The following is a 20747-nucleotide window of genomic DNA, read 5'->3' on the forward strand; positions in this document are numbered from 1 at the left end:
ATAATTTTAAGCACACGTCTTGCTTGTATATAATTTCTTTTCATGAAGCATGCAAAATGTATGTTGAATTACTATATTCTATACCTGTAAAATGTCGGCAGGCTTTTCTCTGGCAGATGCAACCAACACAGTATGCCCATTGACGATTCCTTCTGCCAGGAAATACTTGAAGAGCAAAGGCGAATAAATATTACATTTATCTTCTTCTGCAAAAAATAAAAATAAATATTAGAATTCCAGTGTATTTATACATATTTTTTACACTTTTTTCCTCTTTAAAACAAGTGTCTTGCCGGGGGTGGTGGTGCACGCCTTTAATCCCAGCACTCAGGAGGCAGAGGTAGGCGGATCTCCGTGAGTTCGAGACCAGCCTGGTCTACAAGAGCTAGTTCCAGGACAGGCTCCAAAGCCACAGAGAAACCCTGTCTCTAAAAACAAAACAAAAGCAAAAAAAAAAAAAAAAAAACAAAAAACAAAACAAAACCAAGTGTCTTTACTATATTTCTAGTAAAAAAAAAAAAAAATACAAAACCAAACATGATGTGAGGGAAAAGGTTATGTTTTCTTAATGAACAGAGAAACTAAGAGAATCAAAACACAGATTTTGTAATACAGTTTCTTCTTTCAAAGATCATTCTCCAACTACTATACCACTCTGAAAACCCAAAGAAAATTTAGAAGGTTATATATGCTTATATAAGTTCAAATTTAAATTATTAAAAGTTATTTTTTAATGTTTTAGATTATAATACAATAACATTATTTCCCCTCCCCCATATACCTCTCCTTGCTCTCTTTCAATCAGATTTTAAATTTTTTTTTTTTCGAGACAGGGTTTCTCTGTAGCTTTGGTGCCTGTCCTGGAACTAGCTCTTATAGACCAGGCTGGCCTTGAACTCCCAGAGATCTGCCTGCCTCTGCCTCCCGAGTGCTGGGATTAAAGGCCTGTGCCACCACCGCCCAGCAGATTTTAAAATTTAAAATATTTATTTTGTGTGAGTAAATATACATGGTATATTTACATGGTAAAAATACATGGTACAGGCTACAGTTGGAGGTCAGAGAACAACTTGCAGAAGTTGGTTCTCCCCTTTCATCATGGTGGCCTCAGGAACTAGATTCGGGTTGTCAAGACTGGGGCAAACATGCCATGCAGTGTGTGTGTCAGGAGACACCTTTGGGGGGCAGTTCTTTCCATCCACTTTTACACTAAGCCCACATTCTTGTTCTGAACTCAGAATTTAACAATAATTTAAATAAATCCCAGTAATGGATGTTTTCATTTTTATTACTCATTTATCCTGACTTCTTTCTGATCTTTTCAACAATTAAATAAAGATTTGAGAGTTTTATTATTTTTTTAAGCCAAAATGTGTAATACTTTCATGATTTCACTACAAAAAGAATGTAACTTTAGCCAGTCTCTAATCTCACAACAAATGGCTACACTTAACAATTCAGTTTTTCTTTCTTTAACTACTAAGAGTACCAAATGACAAAAAATATAAATAAGGACAAGAAATATAAATAACTTTCTTGTGTGCATCAAGAATAGTTATTGTTAATTTATTCAACAAATATTAACTGAATTTCTACATTGAAAAGTTGTTGCTAATATCCTTAAACATTATTACTGAAAACAACAGTGTTTTCATGAAGTTTGAACTTTAACACTGTTACCAAGAAGGCCATATGAAAACTGCCTTCAGCTATAAAGGTGAATCTTGGACAATGTCTCACTAACAAAACCGATACCTGAAGTCATTGCTAAGTGACACAAACTGGCAGCAACTGCAGCAGAATTTCATTAAGAAAGACACTGCATAGAGAACGTAAAGGATTTCACAGATTGGGGTCTTTTAACCTAAGAATGCCCTTGACTTTTATTAGGTCTTGTCAGTATTATATCATATCCTTTTCTGATTGAGGTGGTTGTGCCCAAACCCCTCAATAGTCACTAAACCAAACATATTGATGTAAGCGAAAGTTTCTTAGAACATACACGTATAAACTTAACAGAAAGCATTGACACAGGGCTGGCGAAGTGGCTCAGCAGGTAAAGGCACCTGCTACCAAGCCCAAGGACCTGATTTCAATCCCGGAATTCACATAGTAGAAGGAGAGAATTAATTCCTGGAGATTGTCCTCTGAATTCTCCACATCCATACCCAATCCACGCAAAGGAAATAATTCCAAGGTGAGGAAAGTTCGGACTACTTAGGGAGATCCTCAGTGCAGAATAAACTAAACAAAAAAGCTGAATGACAACAAAAATGGATTACAAACTCAAGCAAACAACCAAACAAACTACTGACAGAGAAAATATCTGCAATAAATATATGCCTGACAAAGGGATGGTACTCAGTAGACTCAAGTGTTCTAAAGTTCCTTATAGTTCAGCAAGAATACAAACTATCCACATATGGATGGCCAATAAACACATTAAAAGATGTTTAATAACAACATTAAGCATGAAAAGATGCCGACTGAAACATTTTGAGGAGACATTCTTACCCATGAGAATGGCGATGATTTAAATAGAAATGACTGCAAGGATGTGTAACAAATAAAAAGTTCCTAAATATGAGTGGCAAAGTAATATATTACTTTGGAAAATAGTTTGGGAGTATCTGATAAAGCTAGGCAAGTACTTATTATAGGGCCCAGCAATTTTATGAGAGATGAAAATACATGTTCAGAAATAAATCAATAAAAAAATGCTTATAGTAGTAGCTGTTTTGGCTAAAATTTGGAAACACTGCAAGTGTTTGTTAACTAGCGAACTGAATGATAGATAACACATTCATAACTGGGGAACCATGGACCAACAACTAAAGCTGACACAAAAGCAACAACACAGATAAACTGTAATATAAGATGTGAGAAAGCCAGATCCAAAAAGAGTGCATAGAGTATGACTACTTTTATATGCTGTCCTAGAGCAAAGGAGACTCCTCTAGAAGACAGAGGGGGAAAAAAGACCTTAGGTGCTTGGGGCCAGGGAACTGTTGGAACAGCAGGGGACTTTTTGGGGTGATAGAAATGTTTTACATATTGATCGTTGTGGTTATGGGAATGTATACATTTGGAAGAAGTCATTAAAATAATTGTCTTTAAATGTATGTAAGTTCTTGTAAACAATTATAATTGAAGTTGAGTTAATTTCTTAAGGTATAACTAAAATATCACTTGTTTAGTTATTCATAAACTTTCTCAGCACAGTATCTTAGAACAAGGTATAGCTCATGCAACTGCATTAGCTTTATATATTAAAGGATATAGCTAGTTCTTTAATACTATCTATCAAAAGTGAAAATCTTACATTTGTAAGTCACAAAATAAGCTTTACATGGTTAAAGGGTCATTTTATGAGACTCAGTGTGTAAAGGAAAAAGAAGATGCTTGTGCTGTCTCTGAGCTGCTTACAGGCGACAGGTGAAGAAGCTGGCAGTGCCAAGTATGGGTGTCTTGACTAATTCAGCTATACCAATGGCAAGATGCTCAATATTTACTTTAAAAATTTGCCCCATTCCAATGGGTTTTTGATCCTACTGCACGTACTGGCTTTGTGGGAGCCTAGGGAGTTTGGATGCTCATCTTACTAGACCTGGATGGAGGTGGGTGGTCCTTGGACTTCCCACAGGGCAGGGAACCCTGATTGCTCTTTGGGCTGATGAGGGAGGGGGACTTGATTAAGGGAGGGAAATGGGAGGCGGTGGCGGGGAAGAGACAGAAATCTTAAATAAATAAATAAATAAATTTTGCCCCATTCAACTTTACAACAAAGTAAAACAATCACACTAAAAAACCTCCAAATAATTATTCTTATATCAGATTACAAAAGCAAATACTTAAACTGAGATTATTATAAGTCAATGATTTAAGAAACAAACTTGATAAAAATGCTCATTTTCAAGGTTACTATTTTCATACGGAAAAGCTAACCTTCAAAAGCTCCATTCACCACTCATTACTCTCATACAATCACTGGTAAATGTTCATGTTCTTTCTTTCAGTACCTTTTCTGTGTATGTTTCCTTACACAATTACAATTACTGAAATTCATATTCCATCTTTCCCATCTTTCGTCACTCCACAATCTTTATCGTTCTGTAACTTAAGGTTATATCACATCCCAGCAAATTTACATGTCATATTTATTTATCCATCTTGCTGTCATGGACTTTTCCTGCTGCTCTCAGACTTTTGTTGCTGTTAATTCCAGAAACATAACGGTGCCCCAAACATGTCCAAGACTGAATAAACAACTCATTCTATTCTTCCACTAAATGTGGCCCTCTTGGTTTTCAGAAAGTCAGGAATTATCTTTGTTATCCTTTCTCTCTCTTTCTTACCAATACACCAGATTCCTCACCCTGAAATTTTTAAATTAAATTTCAGAATATTTCTGGCAGTTAACTACTTTTCTTCATGCTGGTGTTCACCCCCACCCACAACTCTTGCCTGGATAACCACAACTGCTTTTTAATGTTTCCATCGACTCAAATCTTCTTTAATACAGTAATTCTCAATATCAGTGTTATGAGATAATCTTTTTGTATACATTATGAAAATGTGTCTTTGTAAAGGTACCTTCTGATTGGTTTAATAAACAGTTGAATGGCCAATAGCTAGGAAGGAGAGAGTAGGTGAGACTTCCAGGAAAAGAGAAGAACTCAGGATGAATCTAGTCATGAGAGGGAGATGCCAGCAAGATGGGAAACAAGGTGGATATACAGAATGAGAGACAGATAAAAGTCAAGTGGCAGAATATAGATTAATAGAAACAGGTTAATTTAGGCTAGAAGAGCTAGTTGGGAAGAAGCCTAAGTTAAAGCCAAGCTGTCATAATAAGTGTCCATGTTGGCATTTGTGAGCTGGTGGCTCAATGAAAAGTTCAACTACACATCAGTTCCAAAACCATCACCATATAGGATGCCTGAGACCAGATAATATCCTAGACTGTAGGAGGTGCAGGTATGCATGCAAACGAAAATGCACACACATGTGCATATGTACATCCCTATCATAAAACTTAATCAGGCATACTAAAAGCTTAACAATAATAAGTAACAATAGAACAGAACAATTATAACCCATACTATTATAAAAGTCATGTGACAGGGCTCTGCCTGTCCTAGAATTACTGCTTCACCTCTTCTCTTAAAGGAAGCACTTCACAACTTCATTTTAGCATATTCGTTCTTTGGGGGCCATTATTAAGTAAAATTAAGGTTATCTGAATATAAGTACTGTGATACTACGACTGACAGTCACTGTGATAACTGAGATGGCAATTAAGTGACTAATGGGTGAGTAGCATATTCAGTGTGGCTATGCTGGATAAAGGACTGAGTCATGTCCTAGGCACAGTGTAGCAGGGCAAGAGGAGAATTCATTATGCTACTCAAAACAGTATGTGATTTAAAATGTACAAATTGGTTATTTCTGGACTTTCTCATTTAACATTTTTGGACCATATTTGACTAATGCTGTTTTGTGGAAGAAGAGAGTAGATAAGGAGTTCTACTACGACACAAACTTGACTATTTTATTACTCTACTTAAATCTTTCCAGCAGTTTCTCTTTTTTGTTCCTGGTAGAAAGAAATAAACCCTTTAACGTGGACTACAGGTGAGGCCAAGACAACCTTCAGTGGACCAAAAGCACATAACTAATGACCTGCGCTCCTAGCCAACCACAGCACACCAGCAGTGACCACCAGTTTCAAAAGGACCAACCAGAAACATTCCTGAGGCAGCTTAATTTCCCTAACCCCACGTCCCACCCCCAACCTTTTTAGAATAAAGAGCTTCTGCATTAGAATCTCTCAAAGTCTGTCTTCTTGCCTCTGCATCTTCTCACCCCCTCTCAAGGAAATGGGGTTGCTCAGTAGGCAGCAGCAACAAGCCTGAAAAAACTACATACAGGCTCTACAAGTACTAAAGAGCAGAGAGAGCTTAATACATATATAAATGAGAGTGTGCATGCTGAGTGGTGTAGTGAAATGTGCCACCTTTTGCCTTTAAAAAGTATTTGACTGTTATTTAACAACTTTTCAGTAAAGAAACAAACTATTTAATCAGAAAAATAAAAATATCTACAAAGTTGGGGTCGCAGGTTCAAACACACAGTAAAGCAAAGCCTTTTAGGTCTTGCTTGCACACTTCCCTCGGCTTCTGACACTGCTGCAGGCCCACAAGACAGTTTCTGGGCACAGGGTCCTGCTGCTTCATCCAAGACTGCTGCCCAGTTTACATAAATCCATCCGATCCACAACAATCCCCATGAAATGCTCTTCAAGGTGCCCTTGAACACCCCAGTCTGTATTAGCTTCTAAGACACATAACTGCAGTATCTCCAGAGAGCCAACAGGTATCTTTGACAGTGAGGGCAACCCATAGCATCCAAGTGCCAAGAGCGTGGTATGTCTGTACTAAATATCTATGTAATCAATGAAGGCAGAAACAACAACAACAACAACAACAAAATCTGTCTTGCCTTGTGAATCAGCCACACATACTGCAATTTATCTAAAAACAGTTTTTTTTTGCCCCCAAACCAGTCTTAAATGTGTACACATGCATCTAAAAAACATATGTTCTATATATTCCTTATATTTTTTCAGTCCTATCAGTCAGGAAATATGCAGAACATCACCTATTATGGATTAGTGAAAACACTAAATTCATCGTGCTGAAAATGATCAATTTTGTAAAATAAACTTTGAAGTTCTTCAATAGCATTTGATTAATCTACTAGTGAATTCCCAGAACACTGGGCAAGTAAACGGAAACAGATAAAACTGCCAAAAATACAAATGCAATTTGGCCTGAACAAATCATTTAATTCTTCGGTTCAATTGTACAAAAGGACACAAGGCCAATGACTGACAATGTTAGTATGGAGACTTACATAAACTGAAGATCTTCAGAAGGAAGTCCCTGAGATGGAGAAGGAGGCTAAAAGTGTGTGAATAGAAATGTGGAATTTTAACTTGAAGGAAAAGAGTCCCAAGGGACAAGAGAACTGTCATAAATATCTGGTGGGCTAATAGGCTTTATGTCCATGTGATAGAATAAAGCCTGGTAGGTGAGAAAAGCAGGACTTCCCCTAACCCCTCCGACAAACACACAATATGAATCTCCAGTTATCTGTCCCATCATTCCAATTAGGAATTTTCTCAAGATTTTTCTGCTTGTCTACTTTGCTAGATATCTAAATATTCCTGTTTGTCTATGATAGTTGTGATGGTTGATTTTGCTTGTCACCTTGACATCATCTAGTCACCTGGGAAGAGTGTCTCAACCAAGGGTCTGGTTAAACTGAGCTGGCCTATGGACATGTCTTTGGGGGATTTTTATGGTTATGGTAACTGAGGCAGGAATACCAGCTCACCATGGGCAGCACCATTCCCTAGTTTGGGATCCTGGACTATATGAGACAACAAAACCCGAGCTGAGCACGAATGACTTTTTTTCTGGTCTGGATATGGATGTGAGCTGAGCTTCTTCAAGTCTTTGCTGCTATGATTCTCTGTAACCTGGAATCAGAGCCAAGACAAACTCTTTACTCTAAGCTGGTTTTCCTGTTTGGTTGATAGGATATCTTATCATATTAAGATACAATGAGGGTTGCATAGATGGCTCAGCAGTAAAGACACATAATGCTTTTACAAAGGACCCATGCTCAATTCCCAGAATTCACATCTGGCAGATCACACCTGTCTTCAACTCTTGAACTCCAGCTTTAGGGAAACATCCAATACCTCTGGTCTTCACAGGACCTGTACTTACATGCAACCCCCCACACATACATATATTTAAAATATTTTCTTTAAAATATGGAAATGAAAGTAGGACAGAAATTAGTACAGAGAATGGGGATATTGCTGTACTAAACTTGATCATGTGATTCTTAAACTTCGGGAATCGTTTTTGAAAGGAAATGTGGAAGACTTTGGAACTTGGGCTAGAAAAACATGAATGCCGTGAACAGAGTGCAATAGTCTGTCCTATGGGAGTCTGGAAGCTAAGAACGCTGAGAAATATGTGAATAGTGACGCCAGGCTCAAAAAGGTTCAGAGAACAATGAGTCTACTAGGAACTAGGACATCATTCATGTGATGTTTTGTTCAGAACTCTGGCTACTTGGGCTAGAGTTAGCTTAGCACCTAAGAGGATTTGCTATTCTTGCAAAGCACCTGGCTTTGATTTCCAGTACCCACATGTTATCTCACATTTGCCTGTAACTCCAGTTCCAGGGGATTCAACATCCTCTTCTGATTTCTGAGGGTACCAGGCATGCACATGTTTGATACACATAAACACATGCACACAAAACACTTGTGCATATAAAAATCAGTCAATCAACCAATCATTAGGAAAAACACAATCTGCCTACATTCTGCCTGTGTCCTGAGAACTTGAATAGTGTTAAGTTAGAAGGTAATGGATTCATTGCTTGGCAGAAGAAATATCAAGACAGAATGGTTTTTAGACAAAGGTTGTAAAAGCAGTTGTAATTGTTAAAGATTTCACAGATGTGAAACCTCTTGTGTTGCAGGAGGATAATAGGAAAGTGCTTCCTTAGGATAAACCCATAGAAACTGGTGTAGGCGTGGTCCACAGGACTAACATTATATCTCAAGCTAGCAGCACAAATGGCAAATTCACACAGTACTGGTTTTGAAGGCATAAAAAAAGCAAGGCAGAGGGGTCATGAAGAACAGCTAAGGTCACAAACTGAGCGACAGGGACAGATATCTATCTACCTTTCATATAGTTTTTTACAAGGCTACTGAGTGAAGCTGTGATGGTAAAATTTCAGTTGCAGTGGAGACTGACGAGTTAGTGATGTCAGGACCATAGGATGCTGTTCAAGAAGAATTATGGATATGGGTGAAGCTGGATTAAACAAAAGGGAGAATCTATGTTCTGAGGTGGCAGGGTTGGGACTATCAAAGCATTTCTGGGTATCAGTCGATTACATTATGTACCCTAAATGTTGAACATGGAACTGTAGAACTTGGAGTTTTCCCTGCTTTGCTTTGGTGTGACTATTTAAATGTCTCAGTTCTCTCATTTAAAGACAGGAAATGTTTTCTCTGAGCCACTATAAGGTGGAAGTCTATAACTTGTTCTTTACTTTATAGAAGCGCACAGTTAAGAGACATTGGACTTTTAAAGTATCAGCTGTTTTTTTTTTTTAATAGATTAAGGACTTTTAAAGTCAGACTATAGTTTATGTTATCAGATAAATCTGAAACTTTTGTTTATTCTTCTAACGCCCCATTACGACTTATTTTTCTCAATCATTACTTACATCTGACAACTCTAAGTTGTTTTTGCAAGGTTTTCAACTCATTCATTCATCCATTATTTCTAGAGATGATTGGCCTACATTTAACTAAAAAGGTTAAATAATCATGACCCGTTATTTTCAACAATAAACACACAGTAAAGCAAGTAAATCTTAAAAAGCTATAGAATTATGTGGGATGAAGACTTAGTATAAGGAGGAGAATGAAAGTAACAGCTACAAATTTTTTTCTGGTAGAGAAAGAAAAGAGAATGGTGCTGTGGTGCAATTAAAAGCTCTGGATGACAGAATGCAGCAAGGCTATATATACATATATGTGTGTGTGTGTGTAGCTGTATGTGTATATGTATATATCTACATATACACAGATATAAATACCTAAATACAGTTCTTTTCCTTTTCATTTCTGGTTCAGAGACAAGCCCTTTACCACTAAGCCATATTTCCAGTCCTTAGTATTTTTAAATAGCATGGATCTTGTATTGATAATACAAGACAGATAGTCCTAAGCCAGGACTACCATGTTCAAATTTTCATATTAGTTAATTCTTGAAAGAGTATGGTAAGAGGCCGAAGGGAAACTAATATAGGGATACCTTAAGAAGTTATTTTAGCAATTGAATCAAAAATTGTCAATTATGGCCAAAACTATGGAAGTAAAAATGAAGAGTACAAAGAGTTAAACATACTTAAAAGGTAAAACCCACCAAGACTTAATGTTTGTGGGATTTATATAGTGTGGGAGCTAAGTACTCTTCTCAGATCAGCAGGAAAGGTACTTGGCACCAAGCCTGACAACCTGAGTCTGATTCCAGGGGTCCAGGCTGTAGAAGGAGAGAACATATAGTGACAAATTAAAGACAGAAGGCAGGCATCATATTTCTGGTTTTTATTACTAGCATGAGCTACAATATGAATTGTCAGCCATCTTGAACCAGAGTGAGGATCTTGTATTAGAAAAAGAGACAGAAACAGAGAGAAAATGTTGGTATCAAGTTCACTGGGATGAATTTGAACCTAGAGAGGGCATATTTAAATTTATATTTCTGAACAGAGATAATTTTCAAGGACTCATGGTGGAAGGTTAGATGAGCTCTCATCTGATGGAACCACTAGTAGTTTTTCTTCCTCCTGTGTGTAATACTGCACAGGAAATTAAGGGAGAGAGTAGTCATTACAGATGTTAAGGGATGAAATTTTAAATGGTCACTGAGAATGAAGAGTGACTAGAGCTAGTGTTAAAAACTTACCAAGGTTGCACAGTGATGTGGGATTCCCCTCTGTATGCTGTGAATACCACTGGCTAATAAAGACACTGTCTTAAGCCTGTGCTAAAAGAAACTGAATGATGGAAGAAAGGAGGTGGAGTCATGGAGAAGCCACGGAGCTGCCACCAGAGACAGATATGCTGGAACCTTGCTAGTAGGCAACGAGCCCAGTGGTAAAATACAAAATAATGGAAATGGGTTAAATTAGGATGTTAAGAGTTAGCAAATAAGAAGCTAGAGCTAATGGGCCAAGCAGTGATTTAAATAATACAGTTTCTGTGTGGTTATTTCGGGAGTCAGGGTGGACAGAAAACGAACAAGTGGCCTCCTACTACAGGAGAGGGTGAGAGGTTCTAACAAATGAGAGATGTAAGAAAAAATTCCACATATCATAGCGGTGGTATGGGACAGTAGCCAAAGACAAGTGTCACCTCAGAAGGGACTTTTAAGATGTCAGAGAAACTTGACTGTTTCCCTTAAAACTTTAAACTTATTAACGTGAAATGTATTTATTTATCTGATTATTTGAAGCTAAAAATAAAACAACTGCTTAGGGTTTAGCATGATGCCTGACACACAAAAAGTAGCCAATAAATGTTAAAAACTTCAATGAGAAATTAGTTTATGGTAGAATTTTAAAGTATCAGTTTGTTTTTCATAAGAGAGACATAAAAGAGGGCAAACTGGAAAGATCTGGAAGGAAAGTAAATAGTAAGAAACTGAGCAAAAAAAAATTGTGAAGATGAAAATACTATGGAGATGATAAGAGCAACTTCTTACCCATGGCCAGAGGTAACAAGGAAGCAAAAATCCCAGCACTCATCAGGTTGGTGAAGAATGTGGTTTTATAGTTTGAGTTTCACAAATGGAAGCCAAAAACTTAGAGTGAATCTGAAGCTGACCAGTGCGGAGTATGCACTCTATTTCGGGAGTGCTTGTGAATTGCCTTCGTGTTTGTGTGCTCTGCTGTCATATCAACAAGTTCAGAACTAGTTCACACAAAAAGAAGAAGGGCCAGGCGATGGTGGCGCATGCCTTTAATCCCAGCACTCGGGAGGCAGAGGCAGGCGGATCTCTGTGAGTTCGAGACCAGCCTGGTCTACAGAGCTAGTTCCAGGACAGGCTCCAAAGCTACAGAGAAACTCTGTCTCGAAAAAAAAAAACAAAAAAACAAACAAACAAAAAAAGCCATGGCTTTAATCCTCTCCATAAAGACTCATGTAGTCAGAAAAAGAGAGATATACAGTAAAGAGAGATTCAAAGGAAAAAAAAAAAAACCTCTAAATGGTTTACAGCGTGTTAAAAATATATGCAGTCTTAAAAGAAAAAAAAAACGTTAATGTTCTTAAAAAAGAAAGAAAGAGAGTAGTTGGGTGTGGTGGTACATACCTTTAATCCCAACACTTGGGAGGCAGAAGTAAATTGACCTCTGTGACTTCAAGAACAGAGGTAGATTGACCTCTGTGACACACTTTTAATCCCAATGCCTGGGAGGCAGAGACAGAGAGAGGGACCTCTGTGAGTTCAAGGACAGCCTGGTCTACAGAGTTATTCCAGGACAAAGATATACAGAGAACCTGTCCCAAAAAGTCAAAAAATAAAAATAAAAGAAATAGAGGTTAAAGTAAAGCCACATAAAGATGGAAAATACACAGAGAATCTTGATACTGTATGCTATTATGCTCTCTTTAAATTGTTTGAATGCTGAGGAAGGAGCAACAGCTGCTAAAAGATATTTGCTTATAAATGCTGCAGAATTAATCTAAGATAGGTATTTTGAAAATACCTTGACTTTAAAATTAAAGTCAAAAGGTATGCTACTTTGGAGGAGAGATTTTGCTTTTGTTTCCATAGGAAATGAAAGACTGTGGATTCATTCTGAATTAAGAAAAATCAGGTTCAATCAAGGAAGACTACCTGAGAAATCTCCGGTAGGAACAAATGGCCCAGATGACAGAGTTCTACATCCAGAACAGGTTCAAGACTGCTGCCTGAGATGATCAAGACTCACAGGATACTCCAGTCAGGAATTGATCATAACTCTAAATTTTCTTTAGGTCCCCATAAGATTATCAGCGCCCCCAATCAGCCGGAAGTAGCCTGGAATACTACGCCCACATTCCCCAAAAATGGACTATGGGTATTTTCCTTTGTTTAAAAAAAAGGGGGGGGGAATGGTGCGGGAGAATTATCTGTATTCTGACAATCATGTTTTGAATAAATGCTGATGGACCAGGCAGTGTTTAAATGAATACAGTTTCCCTGTTATTATTTCTGGGGCTAAGCTAGCCATGCGGGAGCCCAGTGGACTGAAAAGCAGGCCTGCTCACCTCATTACTACAGAGAAGAATCTGTACTTCTCACTAACTGGCCAACAACGTATCATTTGCTACTTCCACAACTAAAATTATGTGACTAATATGGGATAGTTTAAAAAGATACATTTGCCAACGTCACATAACTTGTATTTTTATTAATGACAACTTCTATAAAAACCTGTTTTGATAGCATCTCTGCAAACAGATGATGGACCATGATTTTTTAATATTCCCCTTTGAATACTTTTAAGCTGTTGCAAATTTAACTGAGTAACAGAACACCAGTAGCAATTTCAATACAAAAGATCGCAAAACCTATTTCAGTATGGTTACGGTTTTGGTTTGAAACATTTCCTCAAATGTCACATACCATAGGCTTGGTCCTCAATGAAGCATTGTTCAGAGATGAAGCCTTTTGAGGGTGATTAAATAATGAGGAATCTGGCATCTTCAATACATTAATCCATGGACAGATCCACAGTTGAATGGATCACCAGGAGATGGTAGAAATTTAGGACATGGAACCTCTTTGGAGGAAGGTCACTGGGGTTTTTTTTTTGTGTGTGAAGATATGCTGTGACTCCTCCTTTCCCTCTTTCCTGGCTATACTAGACTAACCAGCTTCTTGGTTCAATACCCTCATTGCCACTTTACTTGGTTTGACAGCTGACTATGGACTGAGCCCATTGAAACTGAGAGCCAAAATAAGGCATTCTTCCTGCTGTTGATTTCCTTGTTATTTTAACAGCCATGGAATTCTGAACAATAAAGTTATAAGGAATCAAGTTTGTACTAAGAAATGCTTATCTTTGGTGATTTGCTCCTCATATTCCTCCCTTTTATACATTCATATTTAGCTATTTTTCAATATTCTGAAGGTACAGAGTTTTTCTGGTTTTTGGTAGCAACACTCACTAGCTCTACTTTCCATAGCTATACTACATCTGAAACTATAAATAAACTGTTCTCGAAAGCCACACTTGTGCACAGGTAAATGTCACACATAAAACTCCCTTGATAAATGAAAAATAGTCTACTTCATGAGAAAATGGTTTACAAAACTCAAAACGGGCTAGAAAAAGCTCAGAGGACAGAGTGCCTGCCACGTACACAGAAAGACCTGAGTTGGGATCCTCAGCACCCACATAAAAGCCAGGTGTAGAGCTATGCATCTGTAAACCGAGTCCTGGGGGTGTGGGTGTGGGACAGTGACAGTCAGGTCCCTTGGCAGTCTTAAGCTTCAAATTCAGTGAGGTGATCCTGTTTCAAAATATAATGTAGAGAATAGCTGAAGAGAAGGCTCAGAGGTTAAAATCACTTCCAGAGGAGCTAGGTGTGATTCCCAACAGTCACAACCACATGGAATTCCATGTCCAGGGGATCTGATACCATTTTCTGGCCTCCTCAGGTACTGCATGCACATGGTATACCACAGACATACACGCAGACAAAATACCCATATACATGAATCAAAAATACATAGTCTTAGTTTGGGTTTCTAATGTTAGGAAGACACACAATGACTACAAAACTCTTATAAAGGAAAGCATTTCACTGGAACAGGCCTACAGTTTCGGAGATTTAGTTCATTATCATCATGACGGGACCCATGGTAGCATGGAAGCAGGCACAGGACTGGAGAAGCAGGTAAGTGGTATGCATCTTGATTTGCAGACAGCAGAAGGAGACTGCCATACTGGGTGTAGCTTGAGCATATGATATTTCAAAGCCAGCCCCCACACTTACACACCTCCTCCAATAAGCCCACTCCTCCTAAAAGTACCACTCTATATGGACCAAGAATATAGACACACAAATCTACAGTCGCCATTCCTATTCACATCACCACACACACTAAAAAATTAAATGGACGATGATCAAGACAACACCTGAAATAGGCCTCTGTACTTCCCAGGTGCGTGCCTACGCAATGCACATTTGCACTTATATGCACATGTGTATATAACTACATAAGTAAGCATACTGCACGCAGAAATATTTTTGTGGTTGTTGATACAGGGTCTTACTATGTAGCTCTAGCTAGTGTGGAAATTGCTATGTAGACCAGAGTGGCCTCAAACCTGCCTCTGCTTCCAGAGTGCTGGGATTCAAGATTTATACTACTATGCCTGGCAAGATTTTAGCATTTTAACTAGAAATATTCTACTATAATAGAGAAATGCTGATGATGTAAAATAAGGTTTTTTACCATGCTGTAACTTGTGTCTTCACTGTACACTCAGTAAGATCCTTCACCTTTAGAATTTTGAAACCTCATTTCAGAAAACGCACATATAGGTGTTTCATCACTCTAAAAAAAGAATATAACTCCTATCCCACTGTTTATATCTGTTAAACAAGGCATCCGAGAAAGTTATACAGGACAGTTGCCTAGGTCAGCATGTGAACTGAGAATCGAACCTGGGTACTCTAAAAGAAACATCAGTGCTCTTAAACACCAAGCCATTCCTCTTGTCCCTAAGTACTTATTTTTATACCTAGAGATAAGCATATCTTCTATTCCTCATCAAAGAGGCTTCTTTTTGGAGCCTAAGAGACTACTACATAAATTCACAATTGGTCAAATGTTGAGAACAGCTGACCATGGGGCATCCAACCCCAACTAAAACATTTACAACACAACCCTCATACCTAAGACTCAGAGAACATTGTGGAAGATAGGGTGGAAAGACTACAAGAGCTAGAGGACCAGAATCTGCTGCACCCTTGAAATACAGTATCTTCTTTGTATGACAAAGAAGCAGCAAAAATGAAGTTTCAACAACATGGTTTCCTAAATAAGACCATCACAATAACAATGCCAGTTGACATGTTAATGTGAATAAGGAAAATTTTACAAGTCTCCACCCCTAGATGAAGGACTACAGGCAAGTAATAGCTGCTGAGAGATAGAGATTCAGTCTTCTCTAGGGATAAGCCCCTTGATATGCTACCCATTCCCAAATGATCAACTATAAACACACGCATACATACACACACAGGAGCAACACTAAACAGACTCAGTAGGTTTATATATATATATATGCATACATATAGATATATGTATATATGCATATATAGATATATAACAATAATAATAAAAAAGGTTATAAATTTGAGAAAGTAAATATAGGAAGAATTGGTGGTGATAGAGGGAGAAATGATTCTGAGGTAAATGCAAAATACTTATGTATAAAATTCTCAAAAATAATAAAAAAATAAAAGGTAAAAACTTTTCAGTCAAAAAAACCAATTTCATGTACCTAGATTCACAGCAAAATTCTTATCATGGGATTTTCACTATCTATGTGAAACTGAAAGTTATCACCCTTCAAATCTAATTTCATGAATTATAGAGATAATAAATATTTAATAGTTCATAAGGTGATCATATTAAGTAAAAAACTTACATAAAGCACTTTATTTACATAATACATGACCCCCAACAAGAATCAAATGATGACAACTTTCCAACTATTATCAGTCTTCTTCAATGATTAAGCAGAGCTAGGTAATGAGATGTTCTAGATAACTTCGAGTTTTCCAGGGACTTGGCTTTACTAGATAAATGTTTTATGTTTGCCAAAACTTGGAGAAAAATCAACCTTTCTTTCTTTCTTTCTTTCTTTCTTTCTTTCTTTCTTTCTTTCTTTCTTTCTTTTTTTTTTGGTTTTTCGAGACAGGGTTTCCCTGTGGCTTCAGAGCCTGTCCTGGAACTAGCTCTTGTAGACCAGGGTGGTCTCGAACTCACAGAGATTCGTGTGCCTCAGCCTCCAGAGTGCTGAGATGAAAGGTGTGTGCCAGTGAGAAAATCTTTCTAAAACATTTCCCAAAGTCCTTTGCTATGTTAGATATCTATTAATATAAACCTATTTGTATTGGTGTCTGGTACAAATAAATGTCTAGATCATTACAGTTTATAACTCAGCTTGCTGACAATAGGTCTTACTAAATGTGAAACCTTTTATCAGTTTCGGGCAATGAAAGAGAAATGCCACTCTGGGAGGTTATCAAGAGGCAATGGGAGAACAAGAGTCATTCAGAACTCTCACAGCCAGCTCATCAAATGACTGCCAGTTAGCTTAGGGAAAATCTGAGGTGCTAAAATAGATATTTTCAGGTATTTTAATGGGGTCATATAAAAACGTAGGCAGACTGATTCAAGACTAAACTAGAAACAGCAGCTATGTTGCAAGTAAACAGGTTAGACATTAACTGGGCACTTTCATTACGTGATAGATGAAGTATACGGAAATTTGAAGCTCCTATGATCTATGCTCAAACAGGCCATATATTGTCTATTTAATAAGAACTCTAATCACCTTAACAATGAACAAAAATACAGCCGACTTTGCTCCCTTTCACTCAAAAAGGCAATAATAAATGCTGTGAAATGTTTTACACATCTATTCACTCATATATAATACACATATCAATCCTTCCATTTTTCAAATTAATCACTACAATACACTTTTAATACTGAGTTAGTTGTTGGTTTCTTTTTTTGCAAAAAATGCAAAGGACATTTCAAATAAATTAAATTAAATTTAAAATGGTGCACAGTGAGGAACAACTATTTGTAATTGTTAGGCGACACATTTTCAAATATGTCTACCCATCTCAATTTTGAATTAAAAAGTGTACTTAGTATATACTATGTACTCACTCATAAGTGGATAGTAGGATATTGAGTCTATAGTTCATGATCCTAGAGAAGCTAAGTAACAAGGTGAACCCTAAGAAAAACATATATAGATCTACCTGGAAAGGCGAAATAGACAAGATCACCTGACAAAATTGGGAGCATGGGGGTGGGAAGAGAAGGGAGGATGGAAGGGGAAGAGGAGGGGAGAAAGGGAGGAGTGAGGAGAACTTGAGGGAATGGGATATTCGAGAAGGAAAAGGACAGAGATGAGAGCAAGGAAAGAGATATCTTGATTGAGGGAGCCATTATAGGGTTAGCAGAAACCTGGCTCTAGAGAAATTCTAGGAATCCACCAGGATGACCCCAGCTAAGACCCTAAGCAATAGAGGAGAGGGGGGCCCAAATTTGACTTGTCCTGTATTCGAACTGATGAATATCTTAAATGAATATCTTAAATATCACCACAGAACCTTCATCCAGCAACTGGTGGAAACAGAGGCAGAGACCCACATTGGAATACTGGACTGAGTTCCCAAAGTCCAGTTGAAGAGTGGGAGGAATAAGAATATGAGCAACGAGGTCATGACCATGATGGGTACAGCCACTGAAACAGTCTACCTGAACTAATGGAAGCTCACCAACTCAAGCCAGGCCGGGAAGGAACAAGCATAGGACCAAACTAGCTCCTCTCAATGTGGTTGACAGTTGAACTGCTGGGGCAGACAGAGGGGCCACGGGCAGTGGCATCAGGATTTATCCCTACTGCATGTACTGGCTTTTTGGGAACCTTTCTCTTTGGATAGATACCTTGCTCAGCATAGATATAGTAGGAAGGGACTTGGTCCTTCCTCAAAGCAATGTGCCTTACCCTCTCTGAGGAGTGTATGGGGTGAGGAGGGAGGGTATATTAAGGGAAAGGGATGAGGGGAGGGAGTTGGAACTTGGATGGTATATATAATAAAAAACGTTAGTCTTCTTAAAAAAAAGAAAAAAAATAAATAATGTGAACAGAAAAAAAAAGTGTATTTAGACAAGTTCTAACTGACCTTACATCTGCGGAGAACTCATCATTTAAATACCCAGTTTCAGATGAGAAACTCCTAACACCATCACGTACAAAATAGAACTGGCAGAAGTATCACAGCATGTATTTTATACTAACCAATCAGAAGAACTGTTCCGACAGCTAAGCCTCCACCTGGAAATGACACACAAGAACAACATTAGTCACTAACTTTATAGGTTCTTCTTTAGCACAAAATTTAGACTTCACCAAGAACAGATACCTCAATAGTATCAAATAATATTAACAATAATAATACGTCAATAATAATAGACACTGCCCTTGTGACGAATATTTGGACGATCTTTGCAATACTTCGCTTAATGTGTTACTATGATATAGTTACATGTTACCTGCATTACATAGTACATATGACATTCACTTTTCCAGTATGTTATAGTGTCCCCTTTCTCAGAACTAGGAGGCACTCAATACAATTGTGGTAAAGCACTCCATTGTTATATTCAGCACTGGTTAATAAATTAACTTAACAGCCAAGACACAAATGCGTACAGTGACTGCTAAAAATTCTACTTTATTCCAAATTGGGCAAGTCTCATAGGAATTAACAATTCTAATTATTTTTAGAAAAATTATATAGAAAGTCTAGAAATTCTCAAATATAAAATTTATTTTTGTTAATTCAAATTACAGGAAATAATAAAAAAATATATTTTCACACACACATTTGGTTTTTCGAGACAGGGTTTCACTTTGTAACACCCCTAGCTATCCTGGAACTAGCTCTTGTGGACCAGGCTGGCAGCAAACTCACAAAGATCCTCCTGCCTCTGCCTCCCAAGTTCTGGGATTAAAGTGGTGAGTCACCAGCACCCGGCCATTTTCACTAATATTAGAATGAGTTCTTTTAAATATTTGAATGAAGCTAACATCTTGAATATATAATTCAAATAGTCACTAAAAATAACTTTTTGGATATCAAAACTATGCTACAGAGGAAAGACAGTCCATATGATACTTTGCTGTTCATCTGTAAAAGTATTAGTACTAGTACCTGGAATTAATGTCTCAAATGTACTTTAAAAGTAAGAAATACATACTAAAGAAGGACTACAAGTGTATTTGTTGCATTATTCTAAAAATATTCAAGGTTATTGAATAACAGAAGACAGTATTCTTGTAAGGTTTGTAAGTATGAGCACAAAACCATAAAACATTTTGAGCATTAATAAAAACCTTTTTCTCAAAATATTTTATAGTGGTAAATATGTGGAAAATTTAATATAAAAAGTTCACTTAATACTATTTCTTTCCCCTTGCACAAAAAGCATATTTGCCAGGCAGTGGTGGCGCACACCTTTAATCCCAGCACTCAGGAGGCAGAGGCAGGCGGATCTCTGTGAGTTCGAGGCCAACCTGGTCTACAAGAGTGAGTTCCAGGACAGGCTCCAAAGCTACAGAGAAACCCTATCTCGAAAAAAAACACCACCACCACCACCAACAACAACAACAAAAAGCATACTTGTTGTGTTAAAGAGTCTGAAATCTATTAACATGGTCCCAGAATAAACTGAAAAACTGTAGTATATACTAATTTATGGTGATATCTGAAATAATTTGAATACAATTTGTAAAACGTTTCAAAATTATTGGTGACACTTTTAAAGTTAGTACCTTTACATATGTTCATATGCATGTGGGTGCATCTCTCTCCTGTGTGTGCGTGCATGTGCGCGTTCATGTTGGGAGGTCAGTGTAGCCTCGGCTGGCTTCATTTCCTGTAGCTGTGAATGGGGCTTCAATTCCTGACCCTTTCATTTCTACCTCTAACACACTGGGATTTACAGGATTTTAGCTGGATTCATCAGAAAACTGAACACATAATTTAATTATACATCAAGACAACTTCCCACTCTGTAACATTTAAATAGAAACCACACTGATGAGGTCAGTTTTAAGATTAACAGAGTGAAATATACTTTAAGACAGCATTCATAAAAAATCCAAGTACTTACTGTCTGTTTTTAGATTATTAGACAAAATGTTTAAGTTGTCCTATGTAAAGGCCACAGATAATTTCTACATTTATTTTTAACTTTACACCCTTCCTTCATGAGGAAAAAACAAACATCTAATACCTTAATGGTCATTCTCTTTATGTTTAAGATGAT

At 37.5% G+C, this 20747-nt stretch overlaps 1 protein-coding gene across 2 annotated transcripts in view; it reads right to left on the reverse strand.

Moving 5' to 3' along the window:
* Positions 1 to 20747, reverse strand: part of Elp4 (elongator acetyltransferase complex subunit 4) — a 206796-nt gene that overhangs the window by 181291 nt on the left and 4758 nt on the right. For both annotated transcript variants that reach the window (XM_075961650.1, XM_075961651.1), the window contains exons 2-3: positions 18715 to 18750; positions 85 to 206 (exon numbers count right to left, since the gene is read on the reverse strand). In XM_075961650.1, coding sequence (XP_075817765.1) covers positions 85 to 206; positions 18715 to 18750 — 158 coding nt within the window. The remainder of the gene's footprint in view (positions 1 to 84; positions 207 to 18714; positions 18751 to 20747) is intronic.

This window comes from Microtus pennsylvanicus, chromosome 2 (assembly GCF_037038515.1).
Source record: "Microtus pennsylvanicus isolate mMicPen1 chromosome 2, mMicPen1.hap1, whole genome shotgun sequence".
Taxonomy (NCBI): domain Eukaryota; kingdom Metazoa; phylum Chordata; class Mammalia; order Rodentia; family Cricetidae; genus Microtus; species Microtus pennsylvanicus.